Source organism: Schistocerca piceifrons, chromosome 2 (genome assembly GCF_021461385.2).
Source record: "Schistocerca piceifrons isolate TAMUIC-IGC-003096 chromosome 2, iqSchPice1.1, whole genome shotgun sequence".
In the NCBI taxonomy this organism is placed as follows: domain Eukaryota; kingdom Metazoa; phylum Arthropoda; class Insecta; order Orthoptera; family Acrididae; genus Schistocerca; species Schistocerca piceifrons.
Genome location: NC_060139.1, coordinates 610918404 through 610943272, shown reverse-complemented (window position 1 = coordinate 610943272; position 24869 = coordinate 610918404). Strand labels below are relative to the sequence as shown.

At 41.5% G+C, this 24869-nt stretch overlaps 1 protein-coding gene across 1 annotated transcript in view; it reads right to left on the bottom strand.

Moving 5' to 3' along the window:
- Nucleotides 1-24869, bottom strand: part of LOC124775662 (dynein axonemal heavy chain 8-like) — a 605208-nt gene that overhangs the window by 553712 nt on the left and 26627 nt on the right. Inside the window, exon 3 of the mRNA XM_047250489.1 lies at nucleotides 16058-16206. Within this exon, the coding sequence (XP_047106445.1) occupies nucleotides 16058-16206 (149 nt within the window). The remainder of the gene's footprint in view (nucleotides 1-16057; nucleotides 16207-24869) is intronic.

Sequence of the window (24869 nt, the reverse complement as noted above, 5' to 3'; positions counted from 1 at the left end):
GGAGCCAAAGATATTAATCATGAGTCTGCTGGAAGGTATCAGTGAGTGTTAAAGGCAAGAATCAAGAGAACTGCAGTGTGTGAATAGATGAGCATTGTCAGAGAATCCAGGTAGAGTTAAGAATTTTGAATGTGGGACTGATGTAAACCCACATGAACTATTCAGTTAGTTTTGTAAGAATAAAGAGTATTTTGTAGAGATGCTTAATTAGAGGTTGTAATGCAAGTATTTCATGTAGTAAAAAGGAAAAAAATGCTATTGTGGAATGAAGCTTATAGCTTACAGTCACTCAAGGCAAGGGATATCTGACAATATGGGGAGACAAACTTATTATTGTTGTAATACTACACTTAATTTTGTGACTGAAGATAAAAATGAAAGAATAATACTTAAAAAGTAGAAATAACTGACCTTAGATGCTAAAAATCATAGGACCATATTAATGTCTAATTGGTAAAACTAGCCTGTGAGGGTTTATTTCCTCTGTTTAAATCACAATAAGATATTTTACAGGAAACGACATAAACGAATTTACATACCGTTAAATGTAACTATTTACTCTTATTTATAGTTAACTATTGGTAACAACTTAAGAAAATATCTTTATTTTCGATTTTATGACAGAGGGATAGCCAAAGAAATATAAAAGCGGCGAGTTGGACAATGAAAGTAGGCTACCTGGGTTTTTCCTGAAGACAATGAAGAAGCAGTGTCCCATTTTAGAATGCTATACAGTGTGAAAATGTACAACCAAGCACAGCCATATAGATGGTGGCAGAAGTTGAGGATAAACCGAAAAAAATTTAAAATGTATAGAATAAGCTGTGCTGGTTTATTCAACCACAGAAATTCAATGATAAAATGTACTTACCACATATGAAGCATAATTATTGTTCTGTATGTGTTAAGTGTTCTTTTTAATATTAATGCAGTTCTTTAATTACACTATTGTCCATGTTGGACAGTATTCATTCTAGCCCCATTGATAAAATATCGATATGTCGATATAGAAAGTGAGAAGTGTCGATTGTGTCAGTGATGTATTGCACACCGATATATCGATACCAACATGGCAATATTGAATACCTATATTTTTATTTTACATGCTATTTTCCCCAATTTTCAGTAAACACTTGAATTGTTCATTGAAATTGTAGTAGAAAATAATTTTACTTTCATCACATCCAATCTTTCTGTGTCTGGCTGTGTGAAGCAAGTATGGTGGCCCAAGAAGAAATCTGATTGCACTGGGTGGTGGCGGCGTGAATGGAAGAAAAAGATTTCCGATGGGAAGAAACAGCAGACTGATTGCATTAAAAATAAAAAAATTAAAAAAAATTAATAAAATAATTTTAATGCAACGAGTGTATGCTTTCTTCACATCGAAATTCTTCAAAAACAGTTGCTGAAAATTATGAACAATAATAATTTGAATGACAAGATTGGTCTTTCCGGTGGGCAGAGATATGTGAAGGGAAACGCTGATGTAATCAGCGCTCGGCGCTACTAACAGAAGCTGCAACTTTTAACTTCATCACACAATGTTGACACTAAAAGCTGTTATGTCACTGGTGTTTGGAGAAAAGGAAAAAAACAGGGAAGCCGTTATGAAGTGTTCCAGGAAAATCTAGTATGTGACGAAGCCAGATGATGGATCCACTGGACACTTTTTATGGTGCCACTTACATCCAGTTACCATTGTTAGCAAAGTGGTCTTTGCCAAGCATGTGTTGTTTTCAATTCTCGCTCTATGGGGAATAAGGAGCAGCTAGCTTGCTGATGTACAAAATATCTAAAAATAAATCCATACTTCAATACACAGCTCTAAAACCGGCAGTATATTTATAATGTGCAGCCGATATTTTTATGGGCCTGTTCGTCGATATGTTTGCCGTCGATACATCGATACATTCTTTCTATATATCAAGGGCTTATAATTATATTTTTCTAAATGTCGATATATCAGGTTCCCGATATTTTTAAAAAATAGCAACACTCCTAGTTTACAAATCAAGAGGAATTATGTGGAATTATTTTTATAATTATACATTGCAAATACTTGCTACCTGGTTCACGCATTATGAGTAGCGATAATTATGTACACACATTTTGTTTTAAATTCGAGCTGCATAGGCAAAATGGAACACTTAGTTGAAATATTTATCGATTAACTTATTTATTCTATGACGTTTTTATATGATCTGTTATACATTATACCAATTACAAAAGGCGTTTGATAACTACATGATTTAAAATCAACAAGAACACTTAGCACACACACACAGAACTATGTATTTCATATGTAATTAGGACATTTTATTATGGGAAGTTGTGTGGAACATCACATAATAAAATGGGGAGCACATGTGAAGATAATACTAACAACCCAAATATAATACACTTATACGTTGAAATTGTATACAAATTATCACAGCTTATATATTGTAGTAACTGTTAGAGGCTGAATGGATCTTATTTTATGAATTCACTAGTTGTTACTTAATATTTGATGCTAATCTTAAAATCATTTTCATATGTTGAAACTGAAAAACGTTTAATAAGATTTTACTATAACAACATTCTGTGAGAGTTAGAGTTTGAATGTGCATCGGTAGGTTGCGAGTTTTGATATAACAACTGGGGTTGTTGACTGGCATGTGTCCTCATTAGCAAGTTTACAAAAAAAGTAATGGACAAAGTGAATTTAAATGTTACATATCTTGGATTATTCCTCCACTAATTGTTATAAAGATTGTGACATGGGAACACTGCAGACATATGTTTATGAACGGAACTGTTTACAAAGTTCAAACGAACTGTCAATTAAATTGAGTTGGTCGAGTGGCTTTTGCCATGAATTTCATTATTGTGGACACATACGAAAACATTAGTTGTGGAAAAAGAGATTTATCGAGTGCTGTGACTTCAATATTAAACAAATACTCTAAACTGCAGAACAGTTTCAGTGTGACTGTTACCAAGAACTAAGATATCGAGGGAAAATACGAAACCAGTGCTAGCAAGAAAAGTATAGCCTTGTCGACTGAATTGATTTCAATACTGAGCACGATAGCCTGAACTGTGCACCACATACAATAACTAGAAATCTTGAACTGTGCGCACCAGTATTTAGCCATACAATGAATTAGTAAACATAATGTCATACGACATGGATTAAATCCGTTTTTGCTCGTCGACCACTAACACTTCCACCAACAAGAAGACGATGCACCTCTTTTACCCCAGTTTCATACTGTCACATTCCAGAAGAAAGCTGCAGCGCGATTCCTTGTCAAGGTTTACAAATACTTTGTGTGGGATAACAACTCGCCATATTTCACATTTAAGTTTCTTTAGACGAAATATGCAATTGTCAGGCAACTCTGTCAGGCAACTATCCTCTCCCCATTTTTTTAAATGATTTTTACATGAAATCTCATTTCGTTTTGCTTAAGTCACATTGTTATTCATTTCCAGTAACTCACTAACAAAACCATTTTAATAATATTTACTGTACGACCAAGCACATAACTGAAACTGTATTTACTGAATAATGCTTCTCACTGCAAAATATTAATGCAAATCGTGTCTAACTTCGTTAAATGTTTTCAGTATTTCCAAGCAGCACGCACTGTTGATTTCAGGCTGCAGTATAAGGCATTCTATTTTGTTTTTAATCTTTTTGTCTTATTATATGTTAGTTGGCATAACTATTTGTATGTGTTGCTCTTTCTTTCATTTAAAAGGACACAGAATGAAGCAAAGAAGAAGTAGAAGTTCTCGAACACTGGAAATTTTTAGAGACTACCAACTTCTTTTGTGAGCAACATAAAAAGAAAATGCTTTTCAACCAGTTGAAAATTATATTAAAATCGTTGTTCCACGAATAATGCATGATCATAATTTGGTACTCACTCTCATAACAGTGACAAAGGACGCTCGAGAGACCTCAGATCTTTCGGAAAGAATGCATCCACACAATTCTCTTGAGATATTCGCAACATTCTAATATGTCATAATTCTTTGATGAAATGTATCCACTACTGCACCGTTGCCGTCATACTGAGACGTTACAAAGAGCTGGTTTGGCTACTGCAGGACGGACTGTATCTAAAAATGGTTCAAATGGCTCTAAGCACTATGGGACTTAACATCTGAGGTCATCAGTCCCCTAGACTTAGAACTACTTAAACCTAACTAACCTAAGGACATCACACACATGCATGCCCGAGGCAGGATAGCGCGGTTTCGGACTGAAGCGCCTAGAACCGCTCGGCTACAGGGCCGGCGGACTGGATCTGACACAACAGCTGTGGGCCGGTGTGAATGTCTGTTGGGGTTGCCAGCTATTAGACGGACAGGCGGGATGAGCGGAAGTAAAGGCGGCTATCAATCCATGAGGCACAACCATTGCCGCTACCGGACAAGACAACCGTGCACCAAGTGCTGGAGGTGATCGTGCAAGCAATACGCGATAACACACTCCCATTTCAGACCTATCCCTATCCTTATACCCCATCTAATATTCCCAAATCTTCCCTTCCCCTTAAGCCCTACGTATTTGGCTGGTAAATCGTCTACTTGACCACTGTCGTCTCCAAAAGGACCTGTGCCTGATAAACAGGCATCCAGTTTGCACAGAACGCGACTGGCGTCATATCATCGATGTAACGCCGAGAATCAAACAGAAGAAGAAGGCACCTTCCTCATAAGCTTGCCAGCTCCTAGAAATTCATTCAGACTAGTCCAATGCCACTCCAATAGTCCCAGAAACCAATCTCAACCCAGTACCAGTGGAGTAAACGTCCAGGGACAACAAACTCCAACATTTAGAAAATCTCTAGAGAGGTTGCCGTCACCTGTGGCTTCAAACGTTGTCACTAATACGATTTTAATGAAAATACTTTAGGACTCGTTACAAGCACACTAGAGAAAAACCAATGACAGTTTTGGAATCGAGGCAGTGGGATGAGCTCACTGAATGTAAATCCATGTCTGAAAGACTGATGACCTGCGATGTTAAGTCCCATAGTGCTGAGAGCCTTTTGAGCCACGTCTGAAACTTTAATAGCTAAAGAGTTATTGAAATTATTAGCATTATTGTTTAGAATAAATTGAAACAACTGAATCCATCACAGAAGTCACCCTCGTGGTACAGCAGGGTAAAGAAAACAATGCCTGCAGTATAATAAACAGATTATTTTTCTGATTAAACGACTATGAAAATACTATTTATGTAAATAATGTCATCACTGTGAATTCCTCCGCAGAAACACAAATAACTTCATCAGCATGAGTTTTTCCCTTAATAATCCAATAACTTTCGACGTGTATTGAATAATACATCTGATTTATAAAATAGGTCAAGTTATAGTGTTTTAACTGGAGTGCTGAATGTGGCGATTTGTCTGTCTGAGAGTTGTTTGAATTGTTAAAATAATATGTAAATGAGTTTGTTAAGAGATTGGAAAATGACTGCAAAAATTTTCATATGTTTTATTACAAGTATACGAAATTGTTATGAATGTTACAAATGATTGTCAGGATGAAAGTATCTGCACTGAATCAAGGTTTGGTCATGTGACCAGACCTTTGAAAAAGCGTGCAGGGCAGAGCTTGTGGTCTTTCCCCTCTCATGTTGCGTCTGGAGTATTGGTGAAGTATTTCTTCTGGAGCCAGTAATGCTATGGACGGTGTGTATGCCGCAAATGTTATTTTCGTGTACTGGGATTTTTACGTTGTGATTTTGTGCATACTGCTAGGTGAAATGCTATGTCTGCACAAAACAATATCAAAATATGCATTGATTATAGACACTGTTCACTTATACAATGAGTTATGTGTTTGTGACCAACATTCGCATTCACTGTGCTTCTCCAAAAAATAATTAAAAGCGATTTCTATAAAACTTAAAATCAACCTGTTTCGACCAATGTTATTAATCAGCGGGATTTCGACCAACAGATCCAACCTCAGTGCATCGCTAATGTCTCACTGCCAATATAAGGCTTTGATATTAGCCTTATTATGTTGTGAAGTTGGACTAAAGAGCGACAATGTATGGCCACCCCCTACCGGTGTTGCACGCCACGCTCAAAGTTAATGGCCGTAGATTGCCCACACCCTGGGGAACAGGACAAAACTTGGTATCGTTTGTTGTCCCTCCATCATATTTGAACTCTTAAAGAGAGAGCTATTTTGAGTTAGAATTTTCATGTATGAATTTTGTTGGTGCACAAGTTCGTAGTATTTTTCCGTAAATTTAATAAACACAGCAGGTACACATAACAGAGACTTAAGTCATCGATAATATATGTTCCTCTACTACTTACAACAGTCTGCCAATGCTGGAGCAATTTTCCTATTTAGCGATTGTAAAAATCGTGTGGTTTTGAGGCGAAGAACTCGTCTAGCCATGTCTGGAGTACATTTTCATCCAAAAAGATAGCGCCTTCAAGATTGTTCGATAGAGAGCGTAAAAGTTGAAAATATGAGGACGCAACATCAGGTGATTAATGTAGGTGCGGAGTGGCATCCAACCCCAACTCTTGTGTAGCGTTTTTTTGTCAGTCTAACAGTACGCAGTCTTACTGGTCGTTGTTTTGCAAGACGTCCCTGTTGTTGGCAATAAATGTCATAAAGCCATTATATCCTCTCCTGAGGCAAGCTGTCCCACAGCTGAAATAACTGGCTCTTCGACAACATAACATGAGAACTGGTATGTCTGTGACATACTGTTGTACCACCAGAGTTCCCATCAGGAAAGCAATTCATAGTATACCACACAGTAGGTGTTCCACCACACGCATAATTAAATCCTTTGTGGATGTGTGCAGGTCTTTTTATGGGGAGTTGAAGCTTCGTTTGCACTCAACCATTTGTATGCGCTCTTCTATTCCTTTCTTTTCCTTATGTTAGCATGAAGACACCACTTCTCATCACCAGTAACGATACAAGATAGAAATGAACTGTGTAGTTCAAGAGCAAATTGATAACGAGCAAGCAAAATACACCTATGAACGCCCACTGATTTTTTTGAGTTTGGCTTAGAGCATGCGGTACCCACACACGCGATTTTTGAAACTTCCCGATTATATGATCACTCCATACAGTGGAGTGATCACAGTTCATCACATTTTCTAGTTCTCGAGTACGTTGATGTGGATGATTGTTGTGGATGATGCGTTTAAACGATCTTCCTCAAATCCCAAAACTCTTCCTGAACATGGAGAATCACTAATGTCAAAACTATCCTTCTTAAAACGAGAAACCCATTTTCTTAACGTGCTCTGTCCATTGGTATTATCCCCATACACGGCGCAAATGTTTCTGGCTGTCTCCGCTGCTCTCACCATTCTGAAATGGAATGAAGTTGTTGTATGGCACTGGTGGCCGGGACGCCCCATCCGAGGAAGTTTGGCCGCTGGGTTGCAAGTCTTATTTCAAATGACGCCACATTGGGCGACTTGCATGTCGGTGATGATGAGACGATGATGAAGACAACACCCAGTCCATGAGCAGAGAAAATCTCCAACCAGGCGGGAAATCAAACCCGGGATCACTGCATGGTAGGCAAACACGTTACCACTCAGCTAAGCACCATTCTATTCAACTGAGACAGAAGAATATGTCGGAAATGTTCCCATTTCTGCACTTGGCACTCCATTTTCTAGCGTTGACAGCTCCACTTACCATCTCCAAATGACAAAATGATAATATGGAGACTCAAATAGTAATAGTGAACTACAAGTAAAAAATGACAGCCGAAATACCAACATTCAAAACAAAAACTCTACGAACTTATGCACCAAACTAATATTATATACTTTGGATATCATCGCAGGTATTTTTCCATATCTTCAGAGCGGGCATGTGTCCCACCTCAAGTGTTAACTTCCATACTCCTCGCAGATAAATCAGCTTGATTGAATACTGGAAACTTCAAAATATGCAATTGGAATATCGCTTGGTATTTTATACGGAGTTTATCTAAAATTTAACACAGACACTGTGGAAGATGCTTAAGAATTCTGTAAAATTACTTGTGTGAACTTCATGCAACCGTAAGTTCTTTGTAACACTGAGGCAGATTGTAGCATTTTCTGAAAGAATTGCAATTCACAATTGCGACACCTAAAGAGTTAGAAGTTATTTAAATGGTTGCAAACGCCCACCAAAAAAATAGAAATTTAATAATTTAGCCATTTAGTTTGATAAACTATTTAGGGGATTTTGTCCCGACTTATGGCGATTTAAAATGCGATGAAGGGGAAAATTGTGCTTCGGAGATGGAGACAATGGGTTGAAATCGGACATAGTGTGTCTATGAGTGCGCAGTGGCGAAAGCGAGTGGGTAGGCTTTGTGTGACGAACTAACATCGTGGTGGACAAAAATACACGCAAATACACTGCCGAGCTCCAAAGTTTCACACGTCGTTTGGACTAGACATTGATGAGGACGTTATGCAACAAAAATGTTTGAATAATGGGAGTTTCGTGGAGTGTTACAAATGACAATGAACACGGAGTGAATAGTGATTTTCATCGTGTTGAACAAAACTGTTTGCAAGAAACAGAGTTACATAAACCTATGTGCTTTAACATTCTTAATCAATTTTCAACACAGTTCACTTCCGTATGTGCTTTAACATTCTTAATCAATTTTCAACACAGTTCACTTCCGTGATCATTAAATCGTTAAATGTCGCTACTGAAACAACAAACAATTTACTACATGTGAAATTGGTTTGCCACATTGTGAATTCGCGAAGGTGATATGCAAGCTAAAAACGAACAAACTAACTTGAATGAACAGTTAGTGGAAGCGAATTGTGCAGTCTGTTTAGACTGTGTGTTTGATGCGAGCAGTTGTAGTATGTGTTACCAACATTGTTGGCGTACACTTACGGACTACAGTCCAACCACACAATAATTATTAATGACCAACTTATACTCAAAGAGAAATGAGAGGAAGAGTGAATCACATTCCAGACAAGAAGACGGATACATTTTATCGCCGACAGATCTACTTCAATTTCGCCATTGCAAGCGGCGAGATGCCACTATCTGTTTGAACTGCAATTTCTTTTCCTTTTGTGATGAACTTGTTTCCATCATTGGTTCTTCTACGAATAAAAGTATTTTTACAGTGGGAGTGTTCACCATTTAGGGCTGACATCGTTCTTCCTGATATTAGTTTTAGTCATTACTGTTTACTACCTCCGTCTTTTTCTTTTATGTTAATTCGGTTTTTACTGCATGTGTTTCTACGTGTCTTCTGGAGAGCAGTGTTTCTGCATAAGTTCACAGTGTTTCTGTTAGGCAATTCTACATATTTACCAGTGGCATGTTGCACACTGTGGTGTCTGTAAATAGTTTCCAGGCTCCAACCAATATAAATAATGACATTCGATCATCATTGGTGCAAGACACAAAATCGGCGGGGACCCTTTAAATTTGGCAGCTGTTCGAGACTATGTTTACATTGAGTAAATTTTCAGATTACAGTAGACAGTAGCGTTGTATACTGCACACAGGATCGAGAATGAATTCGTTTTTCGGATTGATATTGACCGATATTATAACCTGTTCCATTACTGTTTACAAAGTAACTATAGGATTCTGTAATACAATAACTTATGGAATTTGTTTAACAAATTTTGATAAATCTGGTTGAATATTCAGATAAATTTAAAGTTTAATATTCGATAATTAGATACCCTAAAGCTGGATTCTTTACAATTACTGCAGATGATCATCACTGCGAGTATGGTGGGAAGTCCAATGTTTTGAGGGGCACACTGCCGATTTCTGGCACCATGGTGTACGGAGCCATCAGGTATGACAACACTAATGGGAACTCTGGAGGAACAACAGTATGTCACAGACATCCCAGTTCTCATGTTATGTTGCACGAAGAGCCAGTTATTTCAGCTGTGGGACAGCTTGCCTCAGAAGAGGGTATAATGGCTTTATGACACCCTTTCAAAAGAATTAGTACTTGCATCCAGGACAGGGGGGGGGGGGGGTGTAAGCTGTACTAATAAGTGGACTCATACTGCCAAGTTCTTTATAAATTTGATATCATTTTGTAATCAATGAAATAACATTCACATACCCTCTCAACAAGAAATCGTCATTTCTTTTTTCTTCCTCTTCTTCTGGAGGTGCTTCACTTTTTTGTTAGACAGTGTGTGTGCATGTGTGTGTGTGTGTGTGTGTGTGTGTGTGTGTGTGTGTGTGTGTGTGGTTGGTGGGTGGGCGAGTTGGTGGGTGGAAATACAGAAGAGGTTGTTGGTGCTTGTTTGCACATGTCTGTAGATGTGGTTATTTGTATAGGACAGTGTCTGTGTTTGTATGTTAGTTGTGTTTGCACGTCTCTCTGTAATTCAATATGCATGGCAGAAGCAAGATATGGACTGAATACTGTGGATTTATGGCTGTATGTAAAAGAGAAGTTGTGGTGCGTAAACATGGGAATGCTCCGAATAAGTCCTAAAAACGAATAAAATTGCAGAATTTGTGAAAAATTACATCTGGGGATTGCACCTGGCGCTTGGAGTTCAGTGGCGGCAGTTACAAGTAATCAGCTTCTTGCGCAGTTCTTCAAAACCGTGTCCACACTGCATGAGGGGCAAGGCGGCAGAAATACTGAGATGTAGATCAGAACAGGTGTCATTAGGGTGTGTGGGGAATAGGAAGAAGACTCTACCTGTAAACCCACAACAACGCTGCTATCAAAAACCTGATTTACTCATCAAGGCATGGGTGGCTGTACTCGTTCCATAAGCAGGAAATGCAGCTCGCGAAGAGCAATAATTGTCACTTACCATAAAAATCAGTATTTGTTAAAATTACTTAAAACGGTGACTTAACGGCATACAATGTGTTGCGGCCACATGTAGTAAGCGTTGCTTCACGCAGTGGAGAATGGCAAAACACGAGGCACGCTGGCGACCGAGGCGTTGCTAAGTAAGCACGCACAGATAGCCTTGCTGACAGCACCAGTCTACCAACAGACTGACGCAAGGACGCACACAGACCAAGCGCCAAGCGAAGCCTCCTGGAGAGTGCTGAGTAAGGGGAAGTGAGGCCAGCTCACTGAGTTACGCTGTAATATACTGCGGGAGTAATAACAAAAAGCTACCACCGAGGGTAAAAAAACGTCCTTCTGCCAGATATAAATAGTGGAGCGCAGGCAGCAACAAACAGAAGCCATTAGGAAGCTGTTCGGATCTGAGGACGGACGTGGTCTGTGTCCGAATGTTCAATCTTCATAGGTGACTATTTCGGAAGTCTGTTCCAGCTCGCAGCAGTCATCTGTTCGCCGCCAGACGTCAACTTCAGCTCTGGAAGTCAGCCCAAGTTCAGTCGGCACCATGGCTGGCTGACTACAGCAAGAACTTCCTGCAGGACCGGCTGCAGCGCGGTCTTGGTCACAGGCGCCCCTGGGGACTGACACCCGGACTTCACAGAAACCCGGCCCCACGGCGCGTGGTCCGTCCATGACGGAACCTCGCGGACATCACGACTGACGGCTTCCCAGCCGCTGGTGCAGCAGACGTCGGCAGCTGACCTTACGGCGACGCGGCTCCGTGGGCGTGCCCGTACTGGAGCGCCGAGCGGCGACAAGTTTATCTCAACCACAGGGCATCCTGGCTTCAGCGGAGTACTGGTGGCCTGACGTTCCCGAGTGCGATCAGCGGCGCGCGTTGCGCGCATTGTCGGAGAATCTACACAGCAGCAGCCAAGCGGAGGGATCCGCAGGGCTGGGCAGCGACGACGAGGGAGAAATTGTACAGAAAGTTCAATAAATAACTGTAAAACTCCACGCCGTCTCAGTCTTTGGCGCAGCCACTGTGTCTGCTGCTAACAAGTGGTGCAGAAGTCGTAACAAATGGTAGCGTGAGTATGCAGAACAGAAGTCGAAATCGTAGAAGTGTCCAATCGCTTTTTTAGAGAAATGGATTAAACTGATGAAGTATCACGTTTGTGCAGACCACCAACAAGCATAACAACAGACAACATCGAGCAAACATGACAGCTGCTGCCACGAAATCGGCGAGTGCCCCTGAGCTTAATATTAGGAGAATTGAGGAACAGTAAGGACAATTTTAAAGCCTGCATTAACCAAGATTTAGGCAAGCAGAAGGCACTTTCCCAAATGAACTTGAACGAGCAGAAAAGCAACACAGAAGAAAACTACTGGAGAGCTGACTGATTGACTTAAGATGTACCTTGTCCACAAAGCGTCATCTCATGGAATAGCGCATAATGCTGCCGGTTGAACCCTGTCTCTGGAATAGTAAGAGACTAGGCATACTGCCTGAGGGCAATACAGTGACCATTGTGTAACGAAATTCCTTTATTGTATTTCTCAGTCTCCAGTCACACAATACATTTAACCCGAGGCTGAGAACTACCTTAAAAGTGTTTCAATTAAACAGTGCTCGGTGATCAAGGTAATGGATCTAACTAACGCTGATTATCTCTTTGGATAGCAACGGCATGTTTCTTACCTGAAGGTTCAAGCTGTCAAAATCGAACTCCATCAGTTTTGAACATGGCGCTGCTACGCACCTAGCTATTTGTGCAGAATTTTATGCGACTGGAGGATGGAGTCTGTCTCATGACAACAACCTCCCCCACATACCGTGATCTATTTACACCAGGGTTCCGCATCACGTAACTGTTAGCGAACATGCTTCACATTCCACTGCTGTAGCACCTGCAGACTTCCTTTCGTCTCTCTGTGGCAATGAAATCCACAAAAGCGTCAGTGTTGCAACATACCGGTCATCCAGAGACGCGTAACACGGACAGGTGTAACAGCATGTAACAATTTTTTTAAATTCCGATAAACAGCTTTCGCTGAAAGCATTCATAAGTCTTCCAGAATTGTTAAATGGCTAATTGAGATTACGTTGAAGGTGAATTAAAGTACTTAGTTTATAAGCGGTGGATATAATTAAAGTGCACTGACTAACGAAGGCCCAGTGTGCCAGCAATTATCGTAGAAACGTGGTATACGTGCTTATGCGTTAATGCGGAACCGATTCATCCTCGAAAAAACTAGTTCCAAGTTCGCCCCCCAGATGCGAATCTGGGGCTGTACACAGTTTATATGACGATATGACTTCCATGCTGTCATTTTCACATGCTATAACGTGAATAAATTGTATGACTATCGAATGGCAGCAATTACAGTACTGTACTGAGAGACTATCGCCGACCGAAAAGTTTGAGGAAGAGGCCCGATGTCATTAAATGGTTTAAAGAACGCGATAAAGAAATTCAAAACACGGGTGAGCTTGTTGTGGTTTCTGTAAGAGAAAGACGTCCTATTCCGGTGGAAGTTATTGGCGATGTTGCCGTTGCTGGAATTGGTCATGCAGGACGTGCCCCAGGTAGTGCTAGTGCTCGTGCACTGTCACGAGAATTTTCCATTCAAATGTTCAACAGTACGGAAAGTTTTGCGGTCTGTTTTATACCCATGCCCATTCGAGATCCAGACGTTGCAGCACATGAAACCTCATGGTCCGCAGCAACATTCTGAATTTGCTCTTCGGTTTTTCGCACAGATCGAAGTTGATGACATGTGGCCAGGCTATATTATATGGTGTGTCAGGCACGTTTTACACTACAGGATGCAGTGAATAAACAGAACTGCCGAATTTGGGGTACTGTTAAACCACTTGTGCATGATGAGCGATTGCACTCGTCATACGTGACTGTGCGGTGTGGATTCACACTTCTTTATTCCAGGTGCTCTTTTCTTTGAAGAGAATACACCCAGACGGCCTGTCAGATGTATCGTGACGTCTGCACGTTATCGAGACCTCCTTGTACAGCACGTGATTCCTGCTTTAGAAGAGCGCAACTGTGTGGAAACCTCTGTTTTGAAGCAAGATAGGAAAACACTTCATGTTGCTCGCCCAGTGAAAGATCTGAATAATGCAACCTTCATCCAGAGGTTTTCCAAAGGTATGACCTGCAAGATCATGTGATCCGATTCCATGTGACTCTTAGCTCTGGAGATATTTAAAAGAACTTGTTTACCAGGGACCCGTTCGGTCTTTACCTGATGTGAAGACCAGTATACAGGAACACGTTGCTTTGATTCCACCAGAAGTGCTGCGAGCAACTGTTGATCACGTCGTTTTACGGATGCAACGTCTCGTCGATGTCTTCGGTGATCATACTGAATAAATTGTGTAAGTGGAGGTTAGTAATAAAATCAACATTATGCCTTTCACACTTGTTTGATCCTTTCTGTCCACGTCCCGTTCCGGAACCGTTACATATTGAAACATTTCTGTACGTCTTTCTTGCATTCACAGCTCCAGATTTGTAGCTGGTAGCCAAATTTGAAACCATATTTTTTTAGAGACAAAAGTCGGATCCGCATTAGCAAATCTACCAAGTTTTGCTCTATACGATAATTATAGCTCACACTGGACCTCTGGGAGAAGCTGCATTTTAATTATAGCCTTCCGGTACCTATTTATTTTCTTTGTTTTATTATCTAATTCATTTCTCACGCAACGTTGTATTTAGCTGTTGGGAGGAGATCACCGGGTTCAAAGGTGGTCATGTTGGGTGTAGAGTTGGCTTTAACTGCAGACACGTTGAACGAACCATCCCAGTAGTCACCTAAAATAGTATATGGATATCTCTACTTAAAGAGACACTACAGTTTGTTTCGCACTTTCCATCCTGAGATGGCATTACAGGCGTAACTTCATAGTCTCGTATTGCGATCCATTGCTGGTGCATTGACCTGCGAAATAACTTGATATTTAAGACTGTAATGAATCTAGCCCCACAGGAAGTAATACTCAATTGCTGAATTGTACGATACCATCTATATTTTAGTCAGACATGAGTAGATTTTATCATATGAATCGTAAATTTCCTATCTGTGAGTGTTCATAGTGTTTTCTCATTGCCTGACATAAATTTTCCGTTAATATATTTTTGTTATTTAAATGTCGATATGTTATCATGATCGATTATAAATCCAAAAATTAGTGGATGCATTATTACCGCCAAATGCTCGGAAAACAAATCTAGTTCATTTACAATATTTTGTATACAAACAAAATATCTGTTTCCATTTTTATTTTTATTTATTTTACTATCGATATGAAAACGATATTGTTAAGTAGCAGGAAGTTTTAATTTTGTATTTATAACTTTCGCAACCTTTGTCATTTGACATTACTACTAACATTCTTTAAAAAATATAGACGTTCCTAAAATAATACGTAATTTAAATCTGCTAGATAATCTAAAAACCAAAGTCACCTGAAATCATATTTTGACTTATGGTATGTTCTCGAAGGTTCTGGAATGTCTATAAGTTCTATATTACGGCTATTTTGACACCAAGCGCATTTGATTGTTCTGAAACTCACTACAGTTCAGTTTTTGTGGCAGAGCTTTTCCATATCGTTTCAGTTGAGAAAACTACTTTGGTCTTGATTTTGGATGGTTTTTAAAAACTGTGAAATGTCATTTGAAAAGGTTATTAAACTGCATATTTTGCAACAAAGCTATTAGTATCTCAGTCTGTTCATTTAAAAGAACTCAGGACGTTGGAATTGAATATTACGTCGTAATATGTGCCCAGACACTGAAACCATCTTCAAAAGCTAAGTACAGTTTCTAAGTTGATATGTTATTTCCCTTTAAAATAGGAAAACACTGCTTGCAAAATGATGAACAATACGTAGCAACGTTATTATAAAGAATGTTTATCAGTAGTGAAACTGTGGATTATTAAATGGAGGTGCATTATAAGACGCACGTGACATTTAGGTGTTGTGAGGAGAGATTAGTATCCAATGGGACTGGGACGAAGGACCGATATAATTGTATGTACAGTTGTATATTGACTGCGTGCTTATTGGAGGAATCATCTCAGCATTCGTCTCAAGTTATTTATGGCTAGCACAGGAACCATCGTAGTTAGCTCCTTACCCTGCGTATGTGGTCTAATTTTATCGATATCTATAGGAAGCAAGCCCAAAAGGAGAAAGTAACGGCGAGTACTCACGTCCGTGACGTTCTTCTGTTCGATGGCGCGGCTGGTGTTGCGGTAGACGATGGCGCACAGGCCCTCGAACCGCGTGTCCTTGCCATCCGACACGATGACGCGCGGACCGCGCACTGCCTTCCCGTCCGCCGGCTGAGGCCGCCCAGACTCTGCACCCAACATCAAGTGTAAGCAGCTATCAACTGCTATCCTTACTTAAAAGGCAACTATCCCATGCTCCGAAGGCTGTGTTCTATGACACATCAAGGTCATTTATCTACAAAACTCAGCATTACATACAGCATGTTTGAAAATTAACGAACCTAAAGACTGCAGAAACACAATTCACTGAATAAACAATAGGATGTAGCAGACAGTTACGACTAGCAGATCCACAGGAGTAACAAATGAGGCATATTTGGTGAAAATCGAAACATTTTCATGGAACAATATACACTATTGGCCATTAAAATTGCTACACCACCAAGATGACGTGCTACAGACGCGAAATTTAACCGACAGGAAGAAGATGCAGTGATATGCAAATTATTAGCTTTTCAGAGCATTCACACAAGGTTGGCGCTGGTGGCGACACCTACAACGTGCTGACATGAGGAAAGTTTCCAACCGATTTCTCATACACAAACAGCAGTTGACTGGCGTTGCCTGGTGAAACGTTGTTGTGATGCCTCGTGTAAGGAGGAGAAATGCGTACTATCACGTTTCCGACTTTGATAAAGGTCGGATTGTAGCCTATCGCGATTCCGGTTTATCGTATCGCGACATTGCTGCTCGCGTTAGTCGAGATCCAATGACTGTTAGCAGAATATGGAATCGGTGGGTTCAGGAGGATAATACGGAATGCCGTGCTGGATCCCAAACGCCTCGTATCACATACAGTCGAGATGACAGGCATCTTATCCGCATGGCTGTAACGGATCGCGCAGCCACGTCTCGCTCCCTGAATCAACAGATGGGGACGTTTACAAGACAACAATCATCTACACGAACAATTCGACGACGTTTGCAGCAGCATGGACTATCAGCTCAGAGACCATGGCTGCGGTTACCCTTGCCGCTGCATCACAGACAGGGGCAGAACCCGGGTGCACGAATGGTAAAACGTCATTATTTCGGCTGAATCCAGCTTCTGTTTACAGCATCATGATGGTCGCATCCGTGATTGGCGACATCGCGGTGAACGCACAATGGAAGCGTGTATTCGTCATCGCCATACTGGCGTATACCTGGCTATGGTATGGGGTGCCATTGGTTACACGTCTCGGTCACCTCTTGTTCGCATTGACGGCACTTTGAACAGTGGACGTTACATTTCAGATGTGTTACGCCCCTTGGCTCTACCCTTCATTCGATCCCTGCGAAACCCTACATTTCAGCAGGATAGTAGAGGGACAAGGTTCGCGTCAAGACACGCTGCATTGTTGCCAAATTCATTCAAGATGGCGGCGATGACGTCATCCAAGATGGCGACATGTAGACTTGGCAACTTTGCATGCCGTCATCCAAGATGGCGGATTTTGGCGGGAGAATAGTACAATTGTGCTACGTCCACTAACCTGTCCTCAAGAAAAAATGGCGGGAAGTTTGAATTTTGTCGGGAAAATAGTCCATTTGCACTATGTCCACTAAACTAACCTCAAGGAAAAATGGCGGGAAGTTTGAATTTTGGCAGGAAAATAGGCCAATTGTGTTACGTTCACTAACCTAAGCCTCCAGAAGAAAAAATGGCAGCAAGTTTGAATTCAAGCATGATAATGCATGCAAAGACCGTACTTGTCTTTATTATTATTCATTATCATTTATTAACATTCATTATCATTCATTGTCATTTATTATCATTCATTATCACTTATTACCATTCATTATCATTTATTATTATTATTATTATTATAGGCCACCCTCTACAAGAAAATTGCGCCAAATTCAAATTCTAACACGATAATGTCTCGAAAACTGTACTTCTATGTATTATTATCATTTATTATTTATTCAAGATGTCCGATTTTCTCGGCGAGAAAGCCATTTTCCTTACATCCACAACAAAAATCTATCACAAGTTCAAATCCCAACACCATAATTGATCACACGTATGAACTTTCTCCCTCACTTATCTTTTTCCACTGGTAGCCTATCATAATCGCGTCAAATAATAAACTGCTCTTATAGTAACGTAAGTCACGTCCTTTGATTTTGCAGGGGGGAAAGGGACTGAAGACTTTATTTCAAGCAGTGTGGTCATCACTTGTTCTCCAACACAGTCAGCACACATATCTTTCATATCGCAGTGCAGTCACCACAACGTCCGCACTCCAACTGAATTAGTTCAACTCCTCGCCACCCCCTGGTCAGCGCGCGGAGACACTGCCGACACCTGTCACGTGAGGCGGCCGGCCATTCGCGGTGGACTGGAGGTACGCTCGGGGCGAGCCCAGCGATCACTCCCACGTCGTAAACATGTTTTCGCTCGACACGCTGGAATTTTCCGAGTTTGACGTCACAGCGGCCCCTTGTCCGCTCACCACGTGTATTCGTCGTCTCCGCACGTTTCCCGCCAAAATTGTCTGCCTCGGAGCTGAATCACACAACGGTCGACCGTTCGCTGCCACACTTTTGGCGCCACGTTCAAACCTGTCAATGCCGACCGCTCACCGTCCACCACGTGTCCCTGTTCGAGCGAGAACGCAGTGCTACACTTTCGGTGGCAAAGTTTGCTCAATAGTGGAATCCGCCATGACTATATAACAGCACGTTTGGACCGCACTAGAACGTCCGCTAATTTACTCGCTCTCACGTGCGCGTAATAACTGTACAATCGATGCACCGCCGCCCTGCTTACGTCTCACACCCTCCATACACGCGACGGACATAGCCTTCTGTAAATACCTGGAAAATGACTCTTTATTTCAGACATTACGGTCATGCAGGTGTGTCCCAGCTGACTTCTCCATGCTCACACAGCGAAATTCCAGAGTGCAGCTGACGTACCCATGGCCTGCTCTGCCCGCTCCATCGGCAGCTCCCCTGGCCGGCTGACGTCAAGCGGCCAGTGGTGCCCGCACAGCCGCCATGGCCAGCGCGCCACGTAGGCAGTGAGCGGCGCCTAAGGGTCGCCACAAACGGTCAGCCGCGCTAGCCTCAGAGTCCGACTACGTAAACATATTTCCAACCCCGCGAGCACTTAACATTGGACAGGATGGAAACTGTCGACTGCGTGCCAGACAAAGCAGGTTCGAATCCTGCCTTGGGCACGGATGTGTGTGATGTCCTTAGGTTAGTTAGGTTTAAGTAGTTTAAGTTCTGGGCGACTGATGACCACAGATGTTAAGTCCCATAGTGCTCAGAGCCACTTGAGCCAGACAAAGGATACGTTTGGCGCCAGAGTTTGACCGACAGTGGAATCCACCATGACCATTTAACAGCACATTTGCTCGTCGCGAGAACGCTCGCTAATTCACTCTCACCACCCCGCTATATTAAATAATTCAATTTTCAATTTCATATACGTATACAAACATGTTCAACTCCCTAATTTCAACTACTTTTCGAGGATCAGACCGCCACCTCCTCCTCCTAGGAACCAGAGCCAAGTTTGAAATCTGCCAGTAAACAAAGCTCACTTGCACTTCCGCCACCAACCTATGAAAATTGTTTCAAACTAAGCCACCAGCACTCAACCTCTTCCTACACATTTCTGGTAAATGGACTCACCCTGCACTCGGTCCATGGACCGAGGAATGAATTTACTTTATTTAGGAATGGAGTATATGTATCACACCGACGTGTCCCACATCATACAGGTGCCGGCCGCGGTGGTCTCGCGGTTAAGGCGCTCAGTCCGGAACCGCGCTACTGCTACGGTCGCAGGTTCGAATCTTGCCTCGGGCATGGATGTGTGTTATGTCCTTAGGTTAGTTAGGTTTAAGTAGTTCTGAGTTCTAGGGGACTGATGACCATCGATGTTAAGTCCCATAGTGCTCAGAGCCATTTGAACCATCATACAGACCTGCAAAACACTCCTACATAACTCATTTATAATGTTCTAGACACGGCCTTCCTAACTGTAAACAGTTAAAAATAACTCATAGCACAGCCTACAGACATGCGAACCGCTCGTAAGTAATGCAAAACATTTACCTCCAAATAGCCAAACAACTGCTAATTTTCAGAAATAATTTCAGTGCATAGGATGATGGGAGGAAGAACGAGTGTACTTTATTTATTTGCGAAATATCTTTCTGAAACTTTTACTTCTCATAGGTTTCGATATGTAAGGTTGACATAAGGCAGTTTCTGAACCCAGTAGTGCACTACACTTGGCAACACAACCACACCCATCAAGATATTCATTCCAATCCAGACCAGTAACTCCTCTACAGATAAATTTGTCCAGTTATTTGTCTACTCACTCACATTCTGACCAGATTGCCGTTATTGCGCAAAAACAGCTCAGACTGCGCTGTGCTGCTCGGGGAAGTAAGGAAGGGCTGCACTGTATTTATTTGGAACCCTTTTTTTTAGTCGTGGAGTATATTTGTCACAAAACACCCGCACTGATCCGACTGTGGTCATCTGACACAGGCCACAAACACGTAAACAACTTCTAATTTCACCACACAGTAGCAAACAGCTCTTAAATAATGCAGTACATAATATCAGCAGACGAGCTCTGTACTCTTAAACTCTCCAAATAAAGCACTGAACAGTGCACAGACATGCTCGCAAAACAGTGCAACAGACGCGCCCAAACACCACCACCTGCCAAACTGACCAAACGTCTCTGCTCGGCCTCCCCCAAACACGACCTCAACGCAGTCGCATTCGCACCTATCACCGGAGAAATTGATATCGCCTATGCGCCTTAGATTACACCCAAGGCAGGCAGCGCACGCGTGCGGTCGGCGGGGAAGGGGATTCCAGTGCGAGAAAAATGAGTTTATTGGTGTTTAGATAGAGGCTACGTTTGTAATTCGAAAAGAGGGATTGAGAATGGTAAATTGATTGATGGGCATGGTTTGTGGGGTGATATATGAGTGTCAAGATAGGGTTGAGGACGTTTGCGTATGTTGATGGTGGGATGCGTGTGACGTTAGGTGCGGTGGGAGGTATAAATTGGATCTTATTTTTTAAAAAAAATGTTGTAAAGTAAGAATAATATTGAGGAGGTTTTGAGATGGCTGGTCACGCGACGAGGCGAGAGCAGGGATGTGTAGTTATGTTTAGTTAAAGGGCCGTGTAATGTCGTGTGAGGAGCAATGCGCAGTGTGCTACAGTGTCATAGGAGGTAAAGACATGTGCTGTTATGATGGGTCTAGCGTATGGAGACTGCGCTTTGGAATTATGAAGTTGACTTTCACCCGCGTTCGGTGGTCGCGGCTGGGGATCGCGGACCTGGACGGACGTATGTGTGTGCTTTGACCGCTGACGAGCGCGTTGACCGCGCCAACTCACGCTTGCGGAAGCCGAGCAGGGGCTGTGCGAGGTCTGACATCAGACGGATGGGTGACTTCACGATCCTGTGGGCAGGGTGCAGAGTGGGGGTGCCAGCGCACGTCTGCTGAGTTATTTTGCGAGCGGATCTGCAGGCTCTGCTATGCGTTATTAGGATAGTTTACGAGTACTGAGCGTATCTTCACATCTGTGTGATGTAGTATTTAGTAGCAGTTTGCTATAGTGTGTACTGAAATTATGATTGGGTGCGTGTCTGTGGGCTGTGCAACATGGCCCAGGGCACATCTGGGATTGGTGTTTTGTGATAACGTGATAGATATACTGTATGGTTAAATAAGTTGTTCGAAAAAAATAAATAGAGTGTTCTCAGTGATTACACGCGCCTGCACCGCAGATCAGAGTGATTGGTTTTCCGTCACCATCTCGGTTGCATGCGAGTAGTAAATGTTTTCCCGGCCGCGTTAATCGAGTGTGTCAACGAGCTATGAGCTATTCTGCCAATAGACGTAAAGGCAAGTCCAGACCTGAGACGCCGGCGGTATACATGAGAAGAACAATGAAGCTTTGAAATGTGTCGGCTGTCACGAGCGCTCGGAAGCTGAACTTGGCCGGAGACTCTGGAATCCCCTTCCCCGCCGACCGCACGCGTGCGCTGCCTGCCTTGGGTGTAATCTAAGGCGCATAGGCGATATCAATTTCTCCGGTGATAGGTGCGAATGCGACTGCGTTGAGGTCATGTGTGGGGGAGGCCGAGCAGAGACGTTTGGTCAGTTTGGCAGGTGGTGGTGTTTGGGCGCGTCTGTTGCACTATTTTGCGAGCATGTCTGTGCACTGTTCAGTGCTTTATTTGGAGAGTTTAAGAGTACAGAGCTCGTCTGCTGATATTAAGTACTGCATTATTTAAGAGCTGTTTGCTACTGTGTGGTGAAATTAGAAGTTGTTTACGTGTTTGTGGCCTGTGTCAGATGACCACAGTCAGATCAGTGCGGGTGTTTTGTGACAAATATACTCCACGACTAAAAAAAAAGGGTTCCAAATAAATACAGTGCAGCCCTTCCTTACTTCCCCGAGCAGCACAGCGCAGTCTGAGCTGTTTTTGCGCAATAACGGCAATCTGGTCAGAATGTGAGTGAGTAGACAAATAACTGGACAAATTTATCTGTAGAGGAGTTACAGGTCTGGATTGGAATGAATATCTTGATGGGTGTGGTTGTGTTGCCAAGTACAGTGCACTACTGGAGTTCAGAAACTGCCTTATGTCAGCCTTACATATCGAAACCTATGAGAAGTAAAAGTTTCAAAAAGATATTTCGCAAATAAATAAAGTACACTCGTTCTTCCTCCCATCATCCTATGCACTGAAATTATTTCTGAAAATTAGCAGTTGTTTGGCTATTTGGAGGTAAATGTTTTGCATTACTTACGAGCGGTTCGCATGTCTGTAGGCTGTGCTATGAGTTATTTTTAACTGTTTACAGTTAGGAAGGCCGTGTCTAGAACATTATAAATGAGTTATGTAGGAGTGTTTTGCAGGTCTGTATGATGGACCGAGTGCAGGGTGAGTCTGTTTACCAGAAATGTGTAGGAAGAGGTTGAGTGCTGGTGGCTTAGTTTGAAACAATTTTCTTAGGTTGGTGGCGGAAGTGCAAGTGAGCTTTGTTTACTGGCAGATTTCAAACTTGGCGCTGGTTCCTAGGAGGAGGAGGTGGCGGTCTGATCCTCGAAAAGTAGTTGAAATTAGGGAGTTGAACACGTTTGTATACGTATATGAAATTGAAAATTGAATTATTTAATATAGCGGGGTGGTGAGAGTGAATTAGCGAGCGTTCTCGCGACGAGCAAATGTGCTGTTATACGGTCATGGTGGATTCCACTGTCGGTCAAACTCTGGCGCCAAACGTATCCTTTGTCAGCCACGTGGTTGACAGGTTCCATCCTGTCCAGGGTTAAGTACTCGCGGGGTTGGAAATATGTTTACTTATAAACAAGAGGTACAAAAATTCTATTCATGGTGTGAAAACATATCCAGGAGCTGATATATTTTCTGATCATAACCTTTTAGTAGCAAAGTTCCATGTGAAACTGAAAGCCATACAAAAGAAACAAAAGAAGGACTATATAAATACAACTATTCTAAGAGACCCCTTGACTAAACAAAAGACTTCTGAAGAGATTAATAAGGAATTAGTTAGGATAAAGAATAATCAAACAGAAGACATTGATGGCAACTTATAAAAGACACATTAAATAATGCATGTAAAAACACAATGGCGACCAAACACGACAACATGAAAAAGAAGTGGATGACAGATAAGATATTACAATTGATGGAACAAAGAAGAATACTTAAAAATAGAGATGAAAGCGAGTATAAAAGATTACATGCAGAAATACGAAAAGAAACACGGCGAGCAAAAGAAGAATGGTACAAGGAACAATGCTCTGAAATTGAGAGTTATGAAACAAGACATGATAGTTTCAACTTACACAAAAAAGTTAAAGATTTAGCTGGACTTAATAAAAAGAAAAGTACAAGTTTATTGTTAGATAAAAATGGCAAAATAATTCCTGATGTTAAAGGTAAACTGGACAGGTGGACAGAATATGTCAAAGAACTATTTGAAGATACAAGAAAAGATCAAAAATTTTATGATAACATGATCGGAGAACGAGGACCAAGCATATCGAAAGAAGAAATATTACATATTATCAACAAATCAAAGACAGGAAAAGCCCCTGGACCGGATAAGATACCAAATGACATCCTGAAACTCATAGGAATAGACCATATAGATATATTTGTACAATTGTTTAATGATACTTATAATTCGGGAATTATTCCTAGGGATTGGTTGACATCTACCTTTGTTACATTACCCAAAAAGGCTAATGCCAAAACTTGTAATGATCACCGTACAATAAGCTTAATGGGTCACACCTTAAAGATATTTCTAAAAGTTATACACCAACGAATATACAAAAAAGTAGAAGAAGGTATAAGTGAAACACAATTCGGTTTTAGAAGTTCCCTCGGTACAAGAGAAGCATTGTTTGCTTTTAACATATTAGCGCAACGATGTATGGAGGTTAACCAGCCACTATATGTGTGCTTCCTGGATTATAATAAAGCATTTGACAAAGTTCGTCATGATCATCTCATAGAATTGTTAGAAAAGAAAACACTTGATAAGAAAGACATCCGCATTATATATAACCTCTACTACAATCAAACCGCAACCGTGAAGGTAGAAAATGAGTTATCGAATGATATAGAAATAAAGAGGGGTGTGAGACAAGGTTGCGTTCTCTCACCCTTATTGTTTAATATATATTCAGAAGACATAATCCAGGCAGCTCTATCAGA